The 17,009-nt window shown below is 37.8% G+C and overlaps 1 protein-coding gene across 3 annotated transcripts in view; it reads left to right on the top strand.

Moving 5' to 3' along the window:
• Positions 1-17,009, top strand: part of METTL8 (methyltransferase like 8) — an 82,795-nt gene that overhangs the window by 44,607 nt on the left and 21,179 nt on the right. For all 3 annotated transcript variants that reach the window (XR_004385303.1, XM_032880441.1, XM_032880440.1), the window contains one exon: positions 12,775-12,866. Coding sequence is in view for 2 of the 3 variants with exons in the window: in XM_032880441.1 (XP_032736332.1) it covers positions 12,775-12,866 (92 nt within the window). In the remaining variant the exon portion in view is untranslated. The remainder of the gene's footprint in view (positions 1-12,774; positions 12,867-17,009) is intronic.

Below are 17,009 nucleotides of genomic sequence, written 5' to 3'. Positions count from 1 at the left end.
CCGACTTATCATTACTAATACTCATTAGCAGCCTAGGCAAAGGTTGAGAAAGAACCTGTTGGGAGCCATGAACCCTTGAAAATAAATGGCTTGCCTGTGGTAGCAGAATTTAAGGTCTCAGCAGAGCAAGAAAAGTCCTGAGGTTCCCCATTTTCTAAGGTTCACTGCTGAATTGAGAGAACTATCTCAAGCCTAAGGAATGGGAATAGGACACATCTTAACTAGATAAGTGAAACCAAACATAGGACTTAATGAATCTTTTTTTTTTTTTTAAGATTTTATTTGACACAGAAAGATCACAAGTCGGCAGAGAGGCAGACAGGGTGAGGGGGAAGGAGGCTCCCTGCTGAGCAGAGACTCACGATGTGGGGCTCAATCCCAGGACCCTGAGACCATGACCAGAGCTGAAGGCAGAGGCTTAACCCTCTGAGCCACCCAGGCATCCCCAACTTAAATGAATCTTTTAAAAAAGGGGAGAGAGAGAAAGGAAGGAAAGTGGGAAGTGGAAAAGAGCAGATTCAGACCTTTATAAAGGTTGTCCACTACCCTGTGGAATCTTCCCTTCTCTTCCACCCTCAGATTATAGGAGATCCGAGGGGCGCCTGGGTTGCTCTGTTAGTTACATGTCTGATGTCGGGTCAGGTCAAGATCTCAGAGCCCTGGGATGGGCCTGCGCCGGGCTCCCACTCAATGAGAAGTCTGTTTGTTCCTCTGCCCTTCCCATCTCTTATGCTCTCTCTCTCTCAAATAAATAAAATCTTTCAAAAAAAAAAGAATATAGGAAAGTGAAGAAAATACATAATACTGAGCCTTCAAATTAGAGTTTACACTGAAAGATAAACAGGTCTCTGAGAAAGGTTGAGTGTCAAGAAAATTTATCTGCAGAAAAACAAAAGGAAAGAAGGAAGGAGGGAGAAAGAACATAGCCTATATTATAGATTAGTTTGCATTTTCTAATATTTTGTGTCGAGGGAATCACAATTTGTATTCTCTTTTTTCCCTCTGGCCTCTTTCACTAAGTGTGATTATTTTGAGATTTATCCATGTTGTTGCATGTATCAATAATTTGCTCATTTTTATTGTTAATATAAAACTCTTGAGAATATCTAAAAAGCTCTCAAAATTCAGTAAACCAACGGCCCAGTAAAAATGGGCAAAGTATTTGAACAGACGTCACCAAAGAAGATACACAGGTAATAAGCACATGAAAGGATGATCAACGTCATTAGTCATGAGGGAAGTGCAAATTAAAGTCATAATGAAATACTACAAACTTATTTAGAATAGCTAAGATGTAAAATACTGTACTGACTGTTGGAGACGATGTAGAAGAACTGGAACTTTCATACGCTACTGATGGAAATGTAAAATGGTATAACCATGTTGGAAAACAGCTTGGCAGTTTCTTAAAAAATTAAACATAAGCATGTAATATGATTCAGCCATTCCGTTCCTGGATATTTACCCAAGAGAAAAGAAAGCATATGTCCATACAAATATTTATACATGATTATTTATAGCAACTTTATTTTTAATAGCCAAATTTGGAAACAACCCAAATGCCCATGAACAAGTAAATGGACTATCTATATTAGGGAATACTACTCAGTAATACAAAGAAGTGAGCTATTGATAAATACAATAATATGGATGAATTTTTAAAAATTCTGAGTGAAAAAAATTAAAAATAAGATAAAATTTTAAAAATAAATTAAAAATAAATATGTTATACTTTTAGTACTATATTAGATAATGCAAACTAAAAATAGAGATAGGAAGCAGATCAGTGGTTGTCAGTGGAGTTGGGGGGTAGTGATAAGAAAGGGGAGACTGGAGGGTGCCTGGGTGACTCAGTCGTTAAGCGTCTGCCTTTGGGTCAGGTCATGATCCCAGGGTCCTGGGATTGAGCCCCACATAGGGCTCCCTCCCTGCTTCTTCCTCTCCCTCTGCCTGCTCCTCTGCCTGCTTGTACTCTTTCTCTCCATCAAATAAATAAATAAAATCTTAAAAAAAAAAAAAGAAAAAGGGGGACTAGAAAGGAGGAATTATAAATGTGTACACAGAAAGTTTTGAAGGTGATGGATGTATTCATTATCTTGATTGTGATGATGGTTTCATGAGTGTCTACATATGTCAAAACTTACAAATTGTGTACTTTAAATATGTCCAGTTTACTGTATGTCATTTATACCTCAATAAAACCATGAAAAATATGGTTACATGCATACATTTGAAAATAATGTACAGTTAATAAGAATAAGAGAGATCCGTGTATATTGATATTAAGAGATGGCCATGACATGTCATTAAACCAAAAGAGCAAGTTGCAGCAAACTGTCTTTAGTATGTCTTATTTTTAAGGAATTCTTGTACATGTGCTACATGTATATACAAATCTTTGTTTTTTGTTTTTGTTTTTTTTAAGATTTTATTTATTTATTTGACAGAGAGAGATCACAAGTAGACGGAGAGGCAGGCGCAGAGAGAGAGAGAGAGAGGAGGAAGCAGGCTCCCTGCAGAGCAGAGAGCCCGATGCAGGACTCGATCCCAGGACCCTGAGATCATGACCTGAGCCGAAGGCAGCAGCTTAACCCACTGAGCCACCCAGGCGCCCTACAAATCTTTGTTTTTATATGCATGGAGAAAAGTTTGGAAATGTCCACATCATCTTGATAAGTGTTTATCTTAGGAATGGGCAAGAGCATGAGAGAAAGTAGGGATTAAACTTTATATTTTATATGCATTAGTAGTGTTTGAATTTTTTTTTTAAGAATGCCCTCCATGTACCTTTTCTCAACTCACTGTCTACCTGATAAATTTTTTATTCTTTAATAACTGATTACAACTCCTCATCTCATTAACAGTTTTGAGTTCTACCAAATCTTCTTCATCTTAATGTCTCCAATTCACAGCTCAGTGCCTGAAAGATACAGGTTCTCAATAAATGTTTAATGAGGGAAATGGGTATTGGTTTCTTCCGGCAGCTATGATCTCTATTCCATTATATACAGAAATGGGAAGCCATTGTTTCTTTCTCTGTGTCCTTTATAAGTCATTCATTCCTAAGTAAGAAACTGATATACTAACAAAAATAATCAATGGAAATATTTATTATAGCTGAAAAGGGAAGTGGATAGCCAGGAGTCATTAGTATAAGTTAGGGTCGATAGTAGAAAAGATTTAATTGAAATTAAATTATTAGCTGATATACCTATAATAATTGTATTTCATCCATCTGAGATTCACATTTGTTTCACAATTAACATATCTGAAATCGTGATACATCTTAAAATTGTAATTGGAGTGTTTTTTCCTTTCTTACTGGTACAGAAAATAATGGTATCTTAGATTTGAAGAAATAGGATAATTATAATTTCAAAGCACTTAATTATATACCATTTTGAGAATTCTTGTTTTACTAATACAAAAATTGAGAGACACAAAATGATTTTTCACGACCATATATCAGAGTTAACATATAGAATATTTGTTACATTGTTAGAAAAGCATTTAAGTCTTTTGCTATGTGGATAAATGGACAGTAGACGTAGAAAGTTGATCCAGAAGGAAGCACATTAAACATATGCAGAAACAGAAAACAGTAAACTGAGTACAAATTAAACAATAAGGTACCTTTTTATATCTATCAAAATAATATAAAAAAAGAAAAAGAGAGGGAGGGCCTGGGTGGCTCAGTCAGTTAAACATCCAACTAATATTCTCTCTTCCCCCTCCCTCTACTGCTCCCCTGTTCTCTTTCACCTTCTCTCTAAATAGAAAGATAAAAGAAGAAGAAAGAAATTTCAAATAACACTCAATACTGATTAGCATTGTAAATTAATATAACCGGGTTATCTTTATATTTTTTATTTGTCTCATCTGTTCTCTTATTTTCTCTACTAGCTTTTTAGCTATACATCTTTACATTATTTTTACATGTTATTCTAGAAAAATATTTTCAAAATTGTGGTCTCAGAACCCTTTCACTCAAATTTTGAGGATCTGAAAAAACTTTTATCTAAATTGTATTTATTGATTTTTCCCATATTAGAAATTAAAACTGAGACGTTAAAAATATTTAATTCAATGTAAACCAACAATTACCCATTACATCTCATGTAAATTATATATTTTAATGAAAATATGTTTCCCAAAAAGAATGGCATTGTTTTTTTTTTTTAAAGATTTTATTTATTTATTTCAAAAGAGAGGAAGAAAGAGCACAAGCAGGGCGAACAACAGGCAGAGAGCCAGCGAGAATCGGGCTCCCCGCTGTGCAGGGAGCCCAGGGCAAGGCTCAGTCCCTGGACTCTGGGATCATGATCCGAGCTGAAGGCAGGTCCTTAACTGAACCACCCAGGTGCCCCATAGTGCCATTGTTTGAAATAACTGCAAGTCTCTTTAATGTCTGACTTTTTTTTTTTTTTTTAAGATTTTATTTATTTGAGAGAGGGAGAGAGAGCGAGAGAGCACAGTGTGGGGAAGGGGCAGACGGAGAGGGAGAAATAGGCTCTCTGCTTCTCGGGCTCTGATGTGGGGCTTGGATCCCAGGACCCTGCGATAATGGACCTGAGCCAAAGGCAGCCACCTAACTGAGCCACCCAGGTGCCCCATCTTTAATATCTGGCTTAATGGAAAAAGTTAGATTCAAATATCTGTTTCTTCCTTCCATCTGTTGTGATATGTTATTTAGACTGAATTATGTGAAGAAAATTTGGCCAAACAGAGATATGCGCTAGTAAAGGGAGTTTTTTGTTGTTGTTGTTGTTTGTTTTTTGTTTTAAGATTTTATTTACTTATTTGACAGAGAGAGATCACAAGTAGGTGGGGGGAGGGGAAGAAGGCAGAGGCTTAACCCACTGAGCCACCCAGGTGCCCTTAGTAAAGGAGTTTTTTAATAGCATTTTAAGATAATAGTAGTTATATTTCCTGATATTACACTACATCTCAGCAGCAGTAGTTTCTTAGTTGCAATATGGAATATGAAATCATATCAATTTCGTTTATGTATCTTGTACTTTGATTGGATATTTTACCTCTGCATCATTTAAAAATGTTCATTTTGCATGGATAATTTGGAAAAGTTTGATTCCCTCTTTTATGTAAGTCTTTTGAATGTTGACACATTTTATTTACAGTATTTAAAAATCATTTTTGTAATACTACCACTTTTCTCATCAGGAAAATCTCTTAAGTATTGGGAAGCTGTCAATTCATGGTGGTGGGCATAACTTTTCGAAATTCTAATTTTTGCTTTAAAACACAAAATTTAACTTTGGCAGCAAAAATTGTCATTTATTTTCCTTAAAGTGTAGGCTTATTTCATTTACTTTTTTTTTTTTTTTTCTTTTTGAGAGAGAGAGGGACAAGAGGGGCAGAGTGAGAGGGAGACAAAGAATCTTAAGCAGGCTCCATACCCCGTGCAGAACCTGATGCAGGACTTAATCCCACGACTCTGAGATCATTAACTGAGCCAAAATCAAGAGTTGGACACCTAATCCTCTGAGCTACCAGGCACCCCTCATTTTACTTACTTTTGAGATATACCAGATACCCAAATCTAAATAGCTATTGTCAACAGTTGCTCTTTCCTATTTTCTATTTCCTATTTCCTCTATTCCTATAGTATGGCATATCTGGGGTCTTAACTGAATAATGGAGGTGTTCAGAGAGGCTTCTCCACTCTGGCTTAGCCAGAATTCCAGTATCTCCAAGTACTGCACTGCCTATGTCCAGTCAGTTCTCTTTTTGCTACCTTCACTCCCAGAATCCTCTCTGTCCATCAGGACCTGTAGATTCTATCTTGTTGGTGAATAGCCAGCGCTAGTTAAGCATTAGGAGAACTCTCCTGCAGACTTTAGGAGCCTGCCCCTCTGTCCAGTCTTCTTTTCTTCAGTATTCTAATGCATAAAATTTCACACCTCAGGAACTCTGAACCCTGATCTCTGCCTTCTCAACTCACAAAAGTGCCACTCAGTAAGACAGCCAGTCTTTGCTTGGGCTCTAACTCTGCCGTGTAGTCTAGAACATGATCCTGACAGAAAACCAGGAGGAATGTGGTGACTGACCTTTTGTGTTTCTCTTCTTTAAAGGATCACAGTCCTGCACTGTCTGAAGTGTAATCCAGCGTCTAAAAACAATTCCTTCGCATATTGTTTCGTTTTATCATTGTTTTTGGTAGGACGGTAAACCCATACTCTGTCATGGCCAAAATTATAAGTCCTGTTCAGCAGTTCTAAGTCATAATTATGAAGATTTTATAGCTATATAGAAAAATGTTGGTGTCTATGTGTGTACACACATACAGGAAAGGAACTTGAAAAATTAAGGACTGTTAATCTGTTAGGATATTTAAATGAAAGGTAAAACTTTTTGTCTTTAAATGTTTCCATTATTATTGTAATTGTAACTATGTAATAAATATGGTTTTGCTATGGAGTTAAGGATTATTGAAATAATTTTAAGCTGAAACTAATAACCTCCACTTCTTTCTTTTACATAAATTATATTTTTTAAAGATTTTTTAAAAATTTTTAAAAAGATTTTATTTATGTATTTGATGGTAAGAGAGAGAGCACAAGCAGGGGAACAGCAGGCAGAAAGAGAGGGAGAAGCAGGCTTCCTGCTGAGCAGGGAACCCCATGCCAGGCTTGATCTCAGGACTCTGGGATCATGACCTTAGCCGAAAGCAGATGCTTAACTGACTGAGCCACCCGGGTGCCCCAAAGATTTATTTTTTAGAGAGGAAGAGAGAGAGAACATGAGTGAGGGGCAAAAGGAGAGGGAGAGAGAGTCCCAAGCACATTCCATGCTGAGCAAAAAGCCTGAGTCAGGGCTCAATCTCATTACCCTGAGATTACAACCTGAGCCGAAACCAGCCAACCAACTGCGCCACCCAGTCATCCCCAAGAATATTTTATTTTTAATTCACGAGTGACCTGAAATTTGTTAAGTTTGTCTTTAAATTTTGTTTTATAGTGATACTCATATATACAAAGTAGATGACAGAAAAGCATTCTATCCACATAACTTGCACTGGGCACTTTAGTCTGTATGTGATTATTAAAAATCACAATAGTAAGTGGTACATTTTGGCAGAATTTTTGGTAGGTATGATCCTCAAAAATGGTAATACCCAAGCCAAACAATTGGGGTGTGTGTGTGCGTGTGTGTTTTAACTTTTCCAAACTAAACCAGATGCACAATTATTTAGACTGTTACTACAATCAACTGTGAAAGCAAGGAATCATCATTGAGTTATACTTTACATATACAAAGAATAGGAAATATATATGCACATTCACGAGCTAAGGTCATAAGACTGACAACTACTGCAAAACCACAAGACAAATTCTATCAGCCATGTTGTAAAAATTTCTTACTCAAAAATCCTATCTTTTATTTTTGAGATTTCTTTTTCTCAAATTCACGTTTTCAGAAAAAATATTAAGTATATTTTGAATTTTCTGCTCAATTTTCTTTTTTTTTAAGAAAACATATTTTCTTTTTTATTGTAAGTATTGCTGGATTTTCTGTAAAGAAGGACGACATAAGGGTGCTTGGGTGGCTCAGTTGGTTAAGCCACTGCCTTCGGCTCAGGTCACGATCCTGGAGTGCTGGGATCAAGTCCCACATTGGGCTCCCAGCTCTTCGAGGAGTCTGCTTCTCCCTCTGACCTTCTCCCCTCTCATGCTCTCTCTCACTCGCGCACGCTCTCTCTCTAAAATAAATTAAAATTTTTAAGATTTTATTTATTTATTTGACACACAGAGATCACAAGTAAGCAGAGAGGCAGGCAGAGAGAGAGAGAGGAGGAAGCAGGCTCCCTGCTAAGCAGAGATCCCGATTCGGGGCTTGATCCCAGGACCCCGGGATCATGACCTGAGCCAAAGGCAGAGGCTTTAACCCACTGAGCCACCCAAGTGCCCCAGAAAATAAGTAAAATCTTTAAAAAAAAAAAAAAAAAAAGGATGACATAAAAATTTTATTGACCATTGTTATATATCCTAAACATATAGTTTTTTTGTAACTATGTATATTTTTAAGTTACCTCTAGTTGAGGGATTCTTGGGTGACTCAGTTGATGAAGCATCTGACTCTTGATTTGGCTTAGGTCATGATCTCAGGGTTGTGAAATCAAGCCCTGCATTGGGCTCCACTCTGGGCGTAAAGCCTGCTTAAGATTCTCTCCCTCTCCCCCTACCCCCTCCCCACCTACCAAAAAAAATTACCTCTGATTGAAGCAGCTTTATAATATTAAGGAAATTTTAAGACTGTTACATTTTAATTCCACTATTCTAACGTACTTGTTTTTATTTCACCCAATGTCTCTATAATTTTATTTAGTTGTGATTATAATACATATACAATTTTGGGATCTGCTGTTTTAACCTCATAAACACTTTTCCATGTTGCCACATAAACTTCCTATTATCATTTTAAGTATCTGCATAATATTCTTTTAAGTTACCATAATTTTTTCATTACCCTATCACTGAGATTGCTTCCAAATTTTTGTTATTATATTTGGTATTCTAGCAAATATCATTTTACAGGTACTTTTCTATACAGAAATTCTCTGTTCTTTTGAGTTACTTCATTACAATAATTTCCCAGAAGCACAACTCATAGGTCAAACAGTATGAACCATTTTTTTCCTTTGGGGGTAATGGCAATGGTTGTTAAATACGTGATTATTTCTGTTGGTTATTTGTCTCTGTGCTTAAATTCTATTGAAATTGTATTTATTACTATAAACCTGAATGATTCTTACTGCTGTCGGTTGGGTTTTTGTATATGTGAATCAGACTCTTCTAATATAAAGAAATGCCATAAAGCAGCAGGTCTGAAGGAAGTCCCCGTAAATACAGTAGGAACGTTTTATAGGTTTCTATGGGGATTCTGTAACTATACAGTGGAAAATCTGTTCTTGAGGGGCTTAGAGTATAATATTCCCCTCACTTAGCAGTTAAGAAAATGAAGTAATACAAAGAACAGTGTAAGGAAGTTACAGCAATTTAAGAAATAACTAAATCTATTAAATACTCAGGAAGAAGCAAGTTAAACTAACAGTTTAAAACAAATGCTTAAAGCTAAAGACCATATATACCCTTATTGTCTCAAAGCTTGATTTTTTTTTTTTACAGGGAAATGGATTGTTCTGTTTTCTTTCTTACATGCTGTAGAAATTTATAGATGAGAAACTTGTACCCAGCCTTAGAAATCCTATTTTTTAAATAAACTACTTGTTGCCTTTAATACCATAACTATCATTTAATAATACTCTATGTATTCATATATATAAAGTATAAAATATAATTGCCAGCTCCAAGTTACATATGTGATTGCTCACATATCTTAAAATAAGTCAAAACAAAAATCTGTGTGTGTGTGTTTTTTTAAGAGTTTATTTACTTTTTTTTTTCTTTTAAGATTTTATTTATTTATTTGACAGAGATCACAAGTAGACAGAGAGGCAGGTAGAGAGAGAGAAGGAAGCAGGCTCCCCGCTGAGCAGAGAGCCCGATATGGGGCTCGATTCTGGGACCCTGAGATCATGACCTGAGCCGAAGGCAGAGGTTTAACCCACTGAGCCACCCAAGCACCCCAAGAGTTTATTTATTTGAGAGAGAGAGGGCATGAGCAGAGGCAGGGAGGGACAGAGGGAGAAGCAGACTCCCCACTGAACAGGGAACCTGATAGAAACAGGGCTCGATCCCAGGATCCTGAGATCATGACCTGAGCCGAAGGCAGAGGCTTTAACCCACTGAGCCACCCAGGCGCCCCAATTTTGATCCTTCTTAGAAGAAAGCAGTTTCTCACCTTTTGGTGGCATATTTATAGCCAGGCCACTGGAATACACCCTCTTATATCCTGGTTGCATAAACATGACTTAAAATAGTATGAAGCTTATCATCATTCCACCCAGAGCAACTCCTTATTCTGTGTTAGTTATCCTCCACCACCACCACACACACACACACACACACTTTCCTTGAAATCCATTTTAAGACCTTAGAATTGTTCTTGACTCTATTCTTCTTTCTCTCTCCCTGCAGCTAGTTAACCTCCAGGTCACAGATACAATTTTTGTCACAGTGGCTCCCCCTCTATTCTGCCTTTCTGTTTGCCGTCGCCACCATCTTAGTCCTGGGACTCATTACTCCTAGACCACTGCAATAGGCTTCTCATTGGTCTCCCTTCCACCAGTCCCTCCCCACTTCATTTTATCTCATACATTACTAAACTGTTCACACTTAAGATCTTTGAAATCTAACCATTACCCAGCTGTCAGCTTCCTAATGAAACATACACATTGCCCACCTCCTTTCTCCCTAAGGTGAGGCCAAACTTACCTCCCTCTCAAGCCTTCCTGTCTGCCCCAAGCTAACATTAATTGGCTATGTTTGCATATATTAGACGCTAATCAAGTAGGCTATATTGTATTGTCATTTACATATTATCATTGATGATATTAGTGTATTATCATTACATTGTTAATCTGCCTGCATCAGGATCATATAAAACCCATTATGGCCAGGGATTAAGTCTTAAATCTCTCAGGATCCCCCACTGTCTTAGTAGACAGTAATAGACTACTGGTCAAGAAGATAGACTTTAAAGTGAAACAAACCTGGGTTTGAATTCTGGTTCTGTCACTTAAAGCTATAGGACCTTGAGTAAGTTACTAAATTTCTGTTTCCTGTTAGGAAAATGAGCATGATTATAACCCCCTCATAGGGTTTTTGAAAGGATTAAGTAAGACATATATGTGTGTAATATGGTAAGCTCAATGCCTAGCAACAAAATAAATAATATTAGTAATTATCATTATAACAATTATGATCATCCTAAGTGCTCAATTAATGTTTTTTAGCCACCATTATGATGCATGTCAAGAATTTGGTATTTCACCCTTTTTTCATCAGTGAGATAGCTACAAATATATGAAGATAACAATGGGAGAGATTTTTCTTACAATTATCAATAGGATACGTGGAGCTTGAATTTTGGATATGTGGTTTCTTTGTTTAGAAAAATAGTTTATTCCAGGAAATTACATCATTCATTTATAACCTTACCTATTGCAAAAAAGGAAATACAAATTTTGTAAAAACAAACCCCAAAAAACCCCACCTTTTTTGTATAAAGATGTTGCTTTAAAACATTTTAGCAGCAGAAAATAATATCTTCTCGCAGAGGAAGTATAAATTCTGAAACTGAAAATACTTATAGAAAGTGCCAGATCTTGGAAAGTTGACCTTCTTATATACTATATCAACTATTCTATCATTTAAATGTTAAAGAATCCATTTACAGAAATTAAGACGACCAGTAAGAAAAATCTAAAGTTACTTAAAAAACTGAGGATACCAAAAAAATAATCCAGTCAATAAGTGGGCAGAAGACATGAGCAGACACTTCTCCAAAGACATTACAAATGGCTTACAGACACATGAAAAAATGTTCAGCATCACTAGCCATCAGGGAAATACAAATCAAAACCACAATGAGATACCACCTTACACCAGTTAGAATGGCAATAATGAACAAGACAGGAAACAACAAATGTTGGCAAGGATGTGGAGAAAGGGGAACCCTCTTACATTGTTGGTGGAAATGCAAGCTATACTGCCACTCTGGAAAACAGTATGGAAAGATATTAAAAATAGAGATACCCCAATTTAAAAAAAAAAAATCAACAACAACAATAACAAAAGAGCTACCCTACAACCCAGCAATTGCACTACTAGGGATTTATCCCAAAGATACAGATGTAGTGAAAAGAAGGGGCACATGCACCCCAATGTTCATAGCAGCAATGTCCATAATAGCCAAACTGTGGAAGGAGCTGAGATGTCCTTCAACAGATGAAATGAATAAAGATGATGTGGTTCATATATACAATGGAATATTACTCAGCCATCAGAAAGGATGAATACCCACCATTTGCAGCATCATGGATGGACCTGGAAGGGATTATGCTAAGTGAAGTAAGTCAAGCAGAGAAGGACAATTACATATGGTTTCACTCATATGTGGAACATACGGAATAGCACAGAGAACAATAGGGGAAGGGAGGGAAAACTGGGAAGAAATCAGAGAAGGACACAAACCATGAAAGACCCTGGATTCCAGGAAACAAACTGAGGATTTCAGAGGGAAAGGGATGGGGGAATGGGGTAACCGGGTGATGAGTATTAAAGAGGGCATGTGTTGTAATGAGCACGAGGCGTTATATGAATCATTGAACACTCCATCAAAAACTAATGATGTACTATATGTTGGCTAACTGAACATAATAAAAAAATGAGAGTAAGTACAAAATAATTTTAAACTTTCATCTCTATGATAGTGAAGTATTAGAATATAAGTATTGTAAAAGGAGATTTTAAAACTATTAAAAAGAATGATGTATTCATAAACGAACAAAAAGGCAAATAAATATAGCCTTAGAGTAAAATACAGCAAACCATACTACCACCCAAATAATCACACACCATAGTGCTCCTGGGACATGGCTTCAGCAATCATTTCCAAAAGGTGGTTGGGCTTGCAACCCAGTCACATTTTAACAGAAGATCTGTAGGAGTTCTAGGGTTGTACCAGCACTATCAGAAGAAACATCTGACACAAAATATATTCATTCAACATGGAATTAGTCTGTATCATTTGCCTTTGATTATTCTAGAAAGAAAGATGTATCCCTTGTCACGCTTTTTTTTTTGCCTTCAGTTATGAAGCAGGTTTTACAACCTTTTCATTTTTTGGTAGGGATCACATGCAGTGGTCCGAAGAAGAAGAAGCAGCAGCTGGGAAGAAAGTAGAGGAAAACTCAGCTGTGCGAGTCCTTCTGGAAGAACAAGGTAGGCAACTACATGTTGTAGCTCCTGGAGCTTGGTTCTTCTGTTCGGCCTTCCAGTGATTCAGTTCACACATTCTCTTCCTAATTGTGTCATTACTTTGGAGTATTCTTTGCTTCTACCTATGCCAGTCCACTTGCTCCATTTGGGAGAATTCCATTATTCTAGTGTAATGGGACCAAAGTTAGTGAAATAAGTTACAGATGACTCTTTAGTTGCTTTTTTGGTCATCATGGTATTACCTTTTTTTTGGGAGATACACAAAGGAAATTTTAAAAATTTCCTCTTGCTGTACATCTTTTAGTCTGCTGTTGTGCGTTGTACTGGCAGGGAGTGTTTAACAAATTCAGAAACTTAGAGCAAAAATGGCAAAGTCCTATCAAAATGTTGTGGCCCTTTAGGATAAACCTCAAGTTTCATAAGGATTCAAAGTACTTTTCTTAAAGGCCTTTTGATACTCCGTGTTTAATTGAGGTAAGACCTTGCCAACCTTCAAAGCTGGCTTCTGAAGAAATGGGCTAATGCTACTGTCACACACATACACACACAAAAACAAGCTTTGGTAAAGATGTAGAGAAATGAACCCTTTGGCACTGCGGACTTGGTAAACTTGTAAAATGATGCAACCTCTATGGAAAACAGTATGGAAGTGCCTCAGAAAATTAAAAATGGAGCTACCATATGATCTAGTAATCCCACCTCTAGATATAGAGCCAAAGGATTGAAAACAGGGTCTTTTTTTTTTTTTTAATAGATTGATTATTTATTTATTTATTTATTTATTTATTTATTTATTTATTTGACAGACAGAGATTACAAGTAGGCAGAGAGGCAGTCAGAGAGAGGAGGAAGCAGGCTCCCTGCTGAGCAGAGAGCCCGATGTGGGGCTCGATCCCAGGACCCTGGGATCATGACCTGAGCCGAAGGCAGAGGCTTTAACCCACTGAGCCCCCTAGGTGCCCCTGAAAACAGGGTCTTAAAGATGTATCCACACACATGTTCATAGCAACACTAGTCACAATAGGCAAAAGGTAGAAGCAACCCAGATATCCTTTCACAGATAAATGGATAAACAAAATATGGTATATATGCACAATGGAGTATTAGCCTTGAAGAGGAAGAAAATCCTGTCATATTCCACAACATGGATGAAACTTGAGAATATTATGCTAAATGAAATAAGCCAGTCACAAACAAGGCAAAAAACTATACAATTCTGCTTATACGAGGTATCTAAATTAGTCAAATTCATAGAAACAGAAAGTAGAATGGTGGTTACCAGGGGCTGTGGGGAGGAGGAAACACAGTTGTTGTTTAACAGAGAGTTTCAGATTTGCAAGATGAAAAAGTTCTGGACATCTGTTTCACAACAAAGTGAATATACTTAACACTACTGGACTGTACACTAAAAAATGGTTAAGATGGCAAATTTTATGTTATGTGTTTTTTACCACATTTTTTCTTTTAAAGCGCGCTAAAAAAATTTTGGTCTGTGTCCTTCTTACTGCCATAGCTAGGAATCCAGGTACACTTTGACCAACATGCACACTCTGGAGATAAGCTTTTCTACCTTGTTTCTCTTAAAATGATTTCTTCCTTAAAACAGATTGTTTTTTTTTTTTTCTTTAAAAAAAGAAAAAAAGATTACTGAAGTACCAAACAGAGAAATTTTCACAACTCGTAAATGAATTGTCACAAAACTCGCTAAGTTTTCCCAACATCCACATCAAGAAACAGAATATTACTTTTAACCCAGAAACTTCCTCATTTTCTGTCCCAACAACAGTACTTCCCCCAATCCCTCTGACCCCACGAAGAGCAAGTATTATTCTGGCTTCTAATACCCTAGGTTAGTTTTACCAGAACAGCTTGGTTCTGGTTATCATCATTTCTTCATCACTCTTGTAGCAATATCAGTCTACCTACTAGATAGAGCGAGTGTCCAAAAACTATGGCCAGGAGCCAAATCCAGCCGACTGCCTGTTTTTATAAAGTTTCTTTGGAACACAGACACTCATTTGTGTACATATTGTCTGTGGCTGCTTTTAAGCTCTATGTACACAGTCGAGTAGTGATTAACAGACCATACATAGCCCACAAAGACCACTCACTATCTGGCCACTTACAGAAAAGTTTGCCAACCCCTGCAATAGAATTTTGTTTCCAGATTGATCCTGTGTTCTGAAACGCCCCTGGGGAAGATGTTTGAAATCTTCTGTGCAAGCCCAGCATAGTGCAAATCTCTAATCTCACGGATAGTTAACTATTACTCTAGTGACTTCAGTCTATGATTGTGGCTAAGGTTTGCAAGCAGAGGTAGCTGTGGACACTGAGCTAAGGGAATAGCTCTTAGGTAGCGAAGGGGACACTTCTGCCCTACCTTATCCTCTGCCACCATCGATGACTTACTTTATCCTCTGGCATTGTTTGCTTTTCATTAAAGCTAGTTCTCCTTCCTCATCCTAAGCATGAATGTGTCCTGGAGGGTGGACAGGAAAGAAAAGCACCTGAGCCACAATGGAACCATTCTATTTTTATTAGCTCCTGCCTTGCAGTTCCAGAGTGGGATATGGCCAAGGAGTGTTGGCACTGGATTGGAGGGTGCATACCAGTGGCTGTTCTGCTTACAAATCAGCCAATATTGCATTCCTTTGCAGGAACTCTGTCACACTGTTTCTGAGGAAGTATAATTTTGCTTCTTTGCCAGCAGCTGCACAGACATATTTTCCACATTACTCAAGCTTCTGCTAGTGGCCACCTGGATGTGACAGAAAGCGTCAAGCCTAAACAGAATTAAAAGTTATCAGTCATCTTAATTCATTTCCAGGAAGTTAAGAACTATCTCCAGTATATTTCCTGATACGAAAAACCAAGGATTTTTTCATGCTGTCTTGAATATTTGTTTAGGACATAAATAGATGAGCAGTGCTGATAATGTTCCCTTAAAGTGCTCTGTACTGTACGAGGCTGCCTCTTTTGGCCTATTTATGTTAACAGTGAACTTGAGTGAAGCTAATGAGAAGGTTATTTTAGAGCCTTGGAAACCGCAGTAAAGGAAAATGACAGTTCCCACAGAACCATAGTGCGACTGAAATAGAAAGGTGGTGACTGGCCTCTCTCTACAGAAGCAGGAAAAGCAGGCTGGAGAGGACTGATGATACTGCTTTGAAGCATTTGACTTGCTTATTAGCATGTCCAGTCACTTTTGAAGCAAGTGTTCTGGCTGCCGTGGAGACATGGAAGTGAAGAGGACATTTTAAAATGGCTCAAAGTGATGCAGGATTCTGCTGGGCCCCACCCCGCCCTGGAGCATGACTCACTTCAGTGAACTTCACACATGTCAGGGAACCGGCACAAGGAGAGGACCCCACCATGCCAGTGACTTTGTGATCACGTGTAAGCGAGGGTGCTGTGAGGATGGCAGAGAAAGGGAACTTTTGTCCTGAGGAACTATATTGAGTGACAGGACGTAACTGAGAGTACATACCTTCCCAGCGACACTGCCTGGCTCCTCCATTCATCGGAGACCGGATGGGCAGCAGAAGCCCTAGGCGAGGCTTCCTGTTTGATATTTAGCATCTCTGATGAATACAGGTCAAGGTGAATGGATCCGGTTAAAAGCTCAACTAGCAAACTTTGTGAAAACCCAAAGGAGGCTCTGACCCTGTTCTTATTCTGTGCCTGTTAGGAACCACCATCTCTTCTTATCCAGGAGAGTCCTCGGTCTTTGAAAGAGCACGTTTTCTCCCATCACAGAGCTTTCTATTTGCAGACATACAGCATAAACACTGTCTATTGATCTTATTTCACTGATTTTAATGCCCCTGGGAGGAAATACTGGTGGTTCAGCTATGCTAGCCTCCTCTCTAGCACACTCCTTTTGGTCTCTGTGTGTGTCACTCTCTCCTGTCGCTCCCATTTCTCATTTCTCACCTATTGTCTCAGATGTTGTGAGAACTGAAGTCAGGAAACACCCTCACAGTTCTGAAAATAAGAGCTTAAGCATCACCAATAGTACAGTGTTTTAATGTGAGATAGTTGACATTTCATTCCTGTGATTAAAATGTATAACATCCAAGCTCTCGTGAGCAATTTTTCTTTCACTTAGATGCCCAAATTAATCATTTTAATTCCACATTTCCTTTT

This window comes from Lontra canadensis, unplaced genomic scaffold (assembly GCF_010015895.1).
Source record: "Lontra canadensis isolate GAN:19392208 unplaced genomic scaffold, GSC_riverotter_1.0 scaffold69, whole genome shotgun sequence".
Classification (NCBI taxonomy): domain Eukaryota; kingdom Metazoa; phylum Chordata; class Mammalia; order Carnivora; family Mustelidae; genus Lontra; species Lontra canadensis.
Note: the sequence above shows the minus strand (reverse complement) of the source record. Positions and strands in the feature narration are given on the sequence as shown.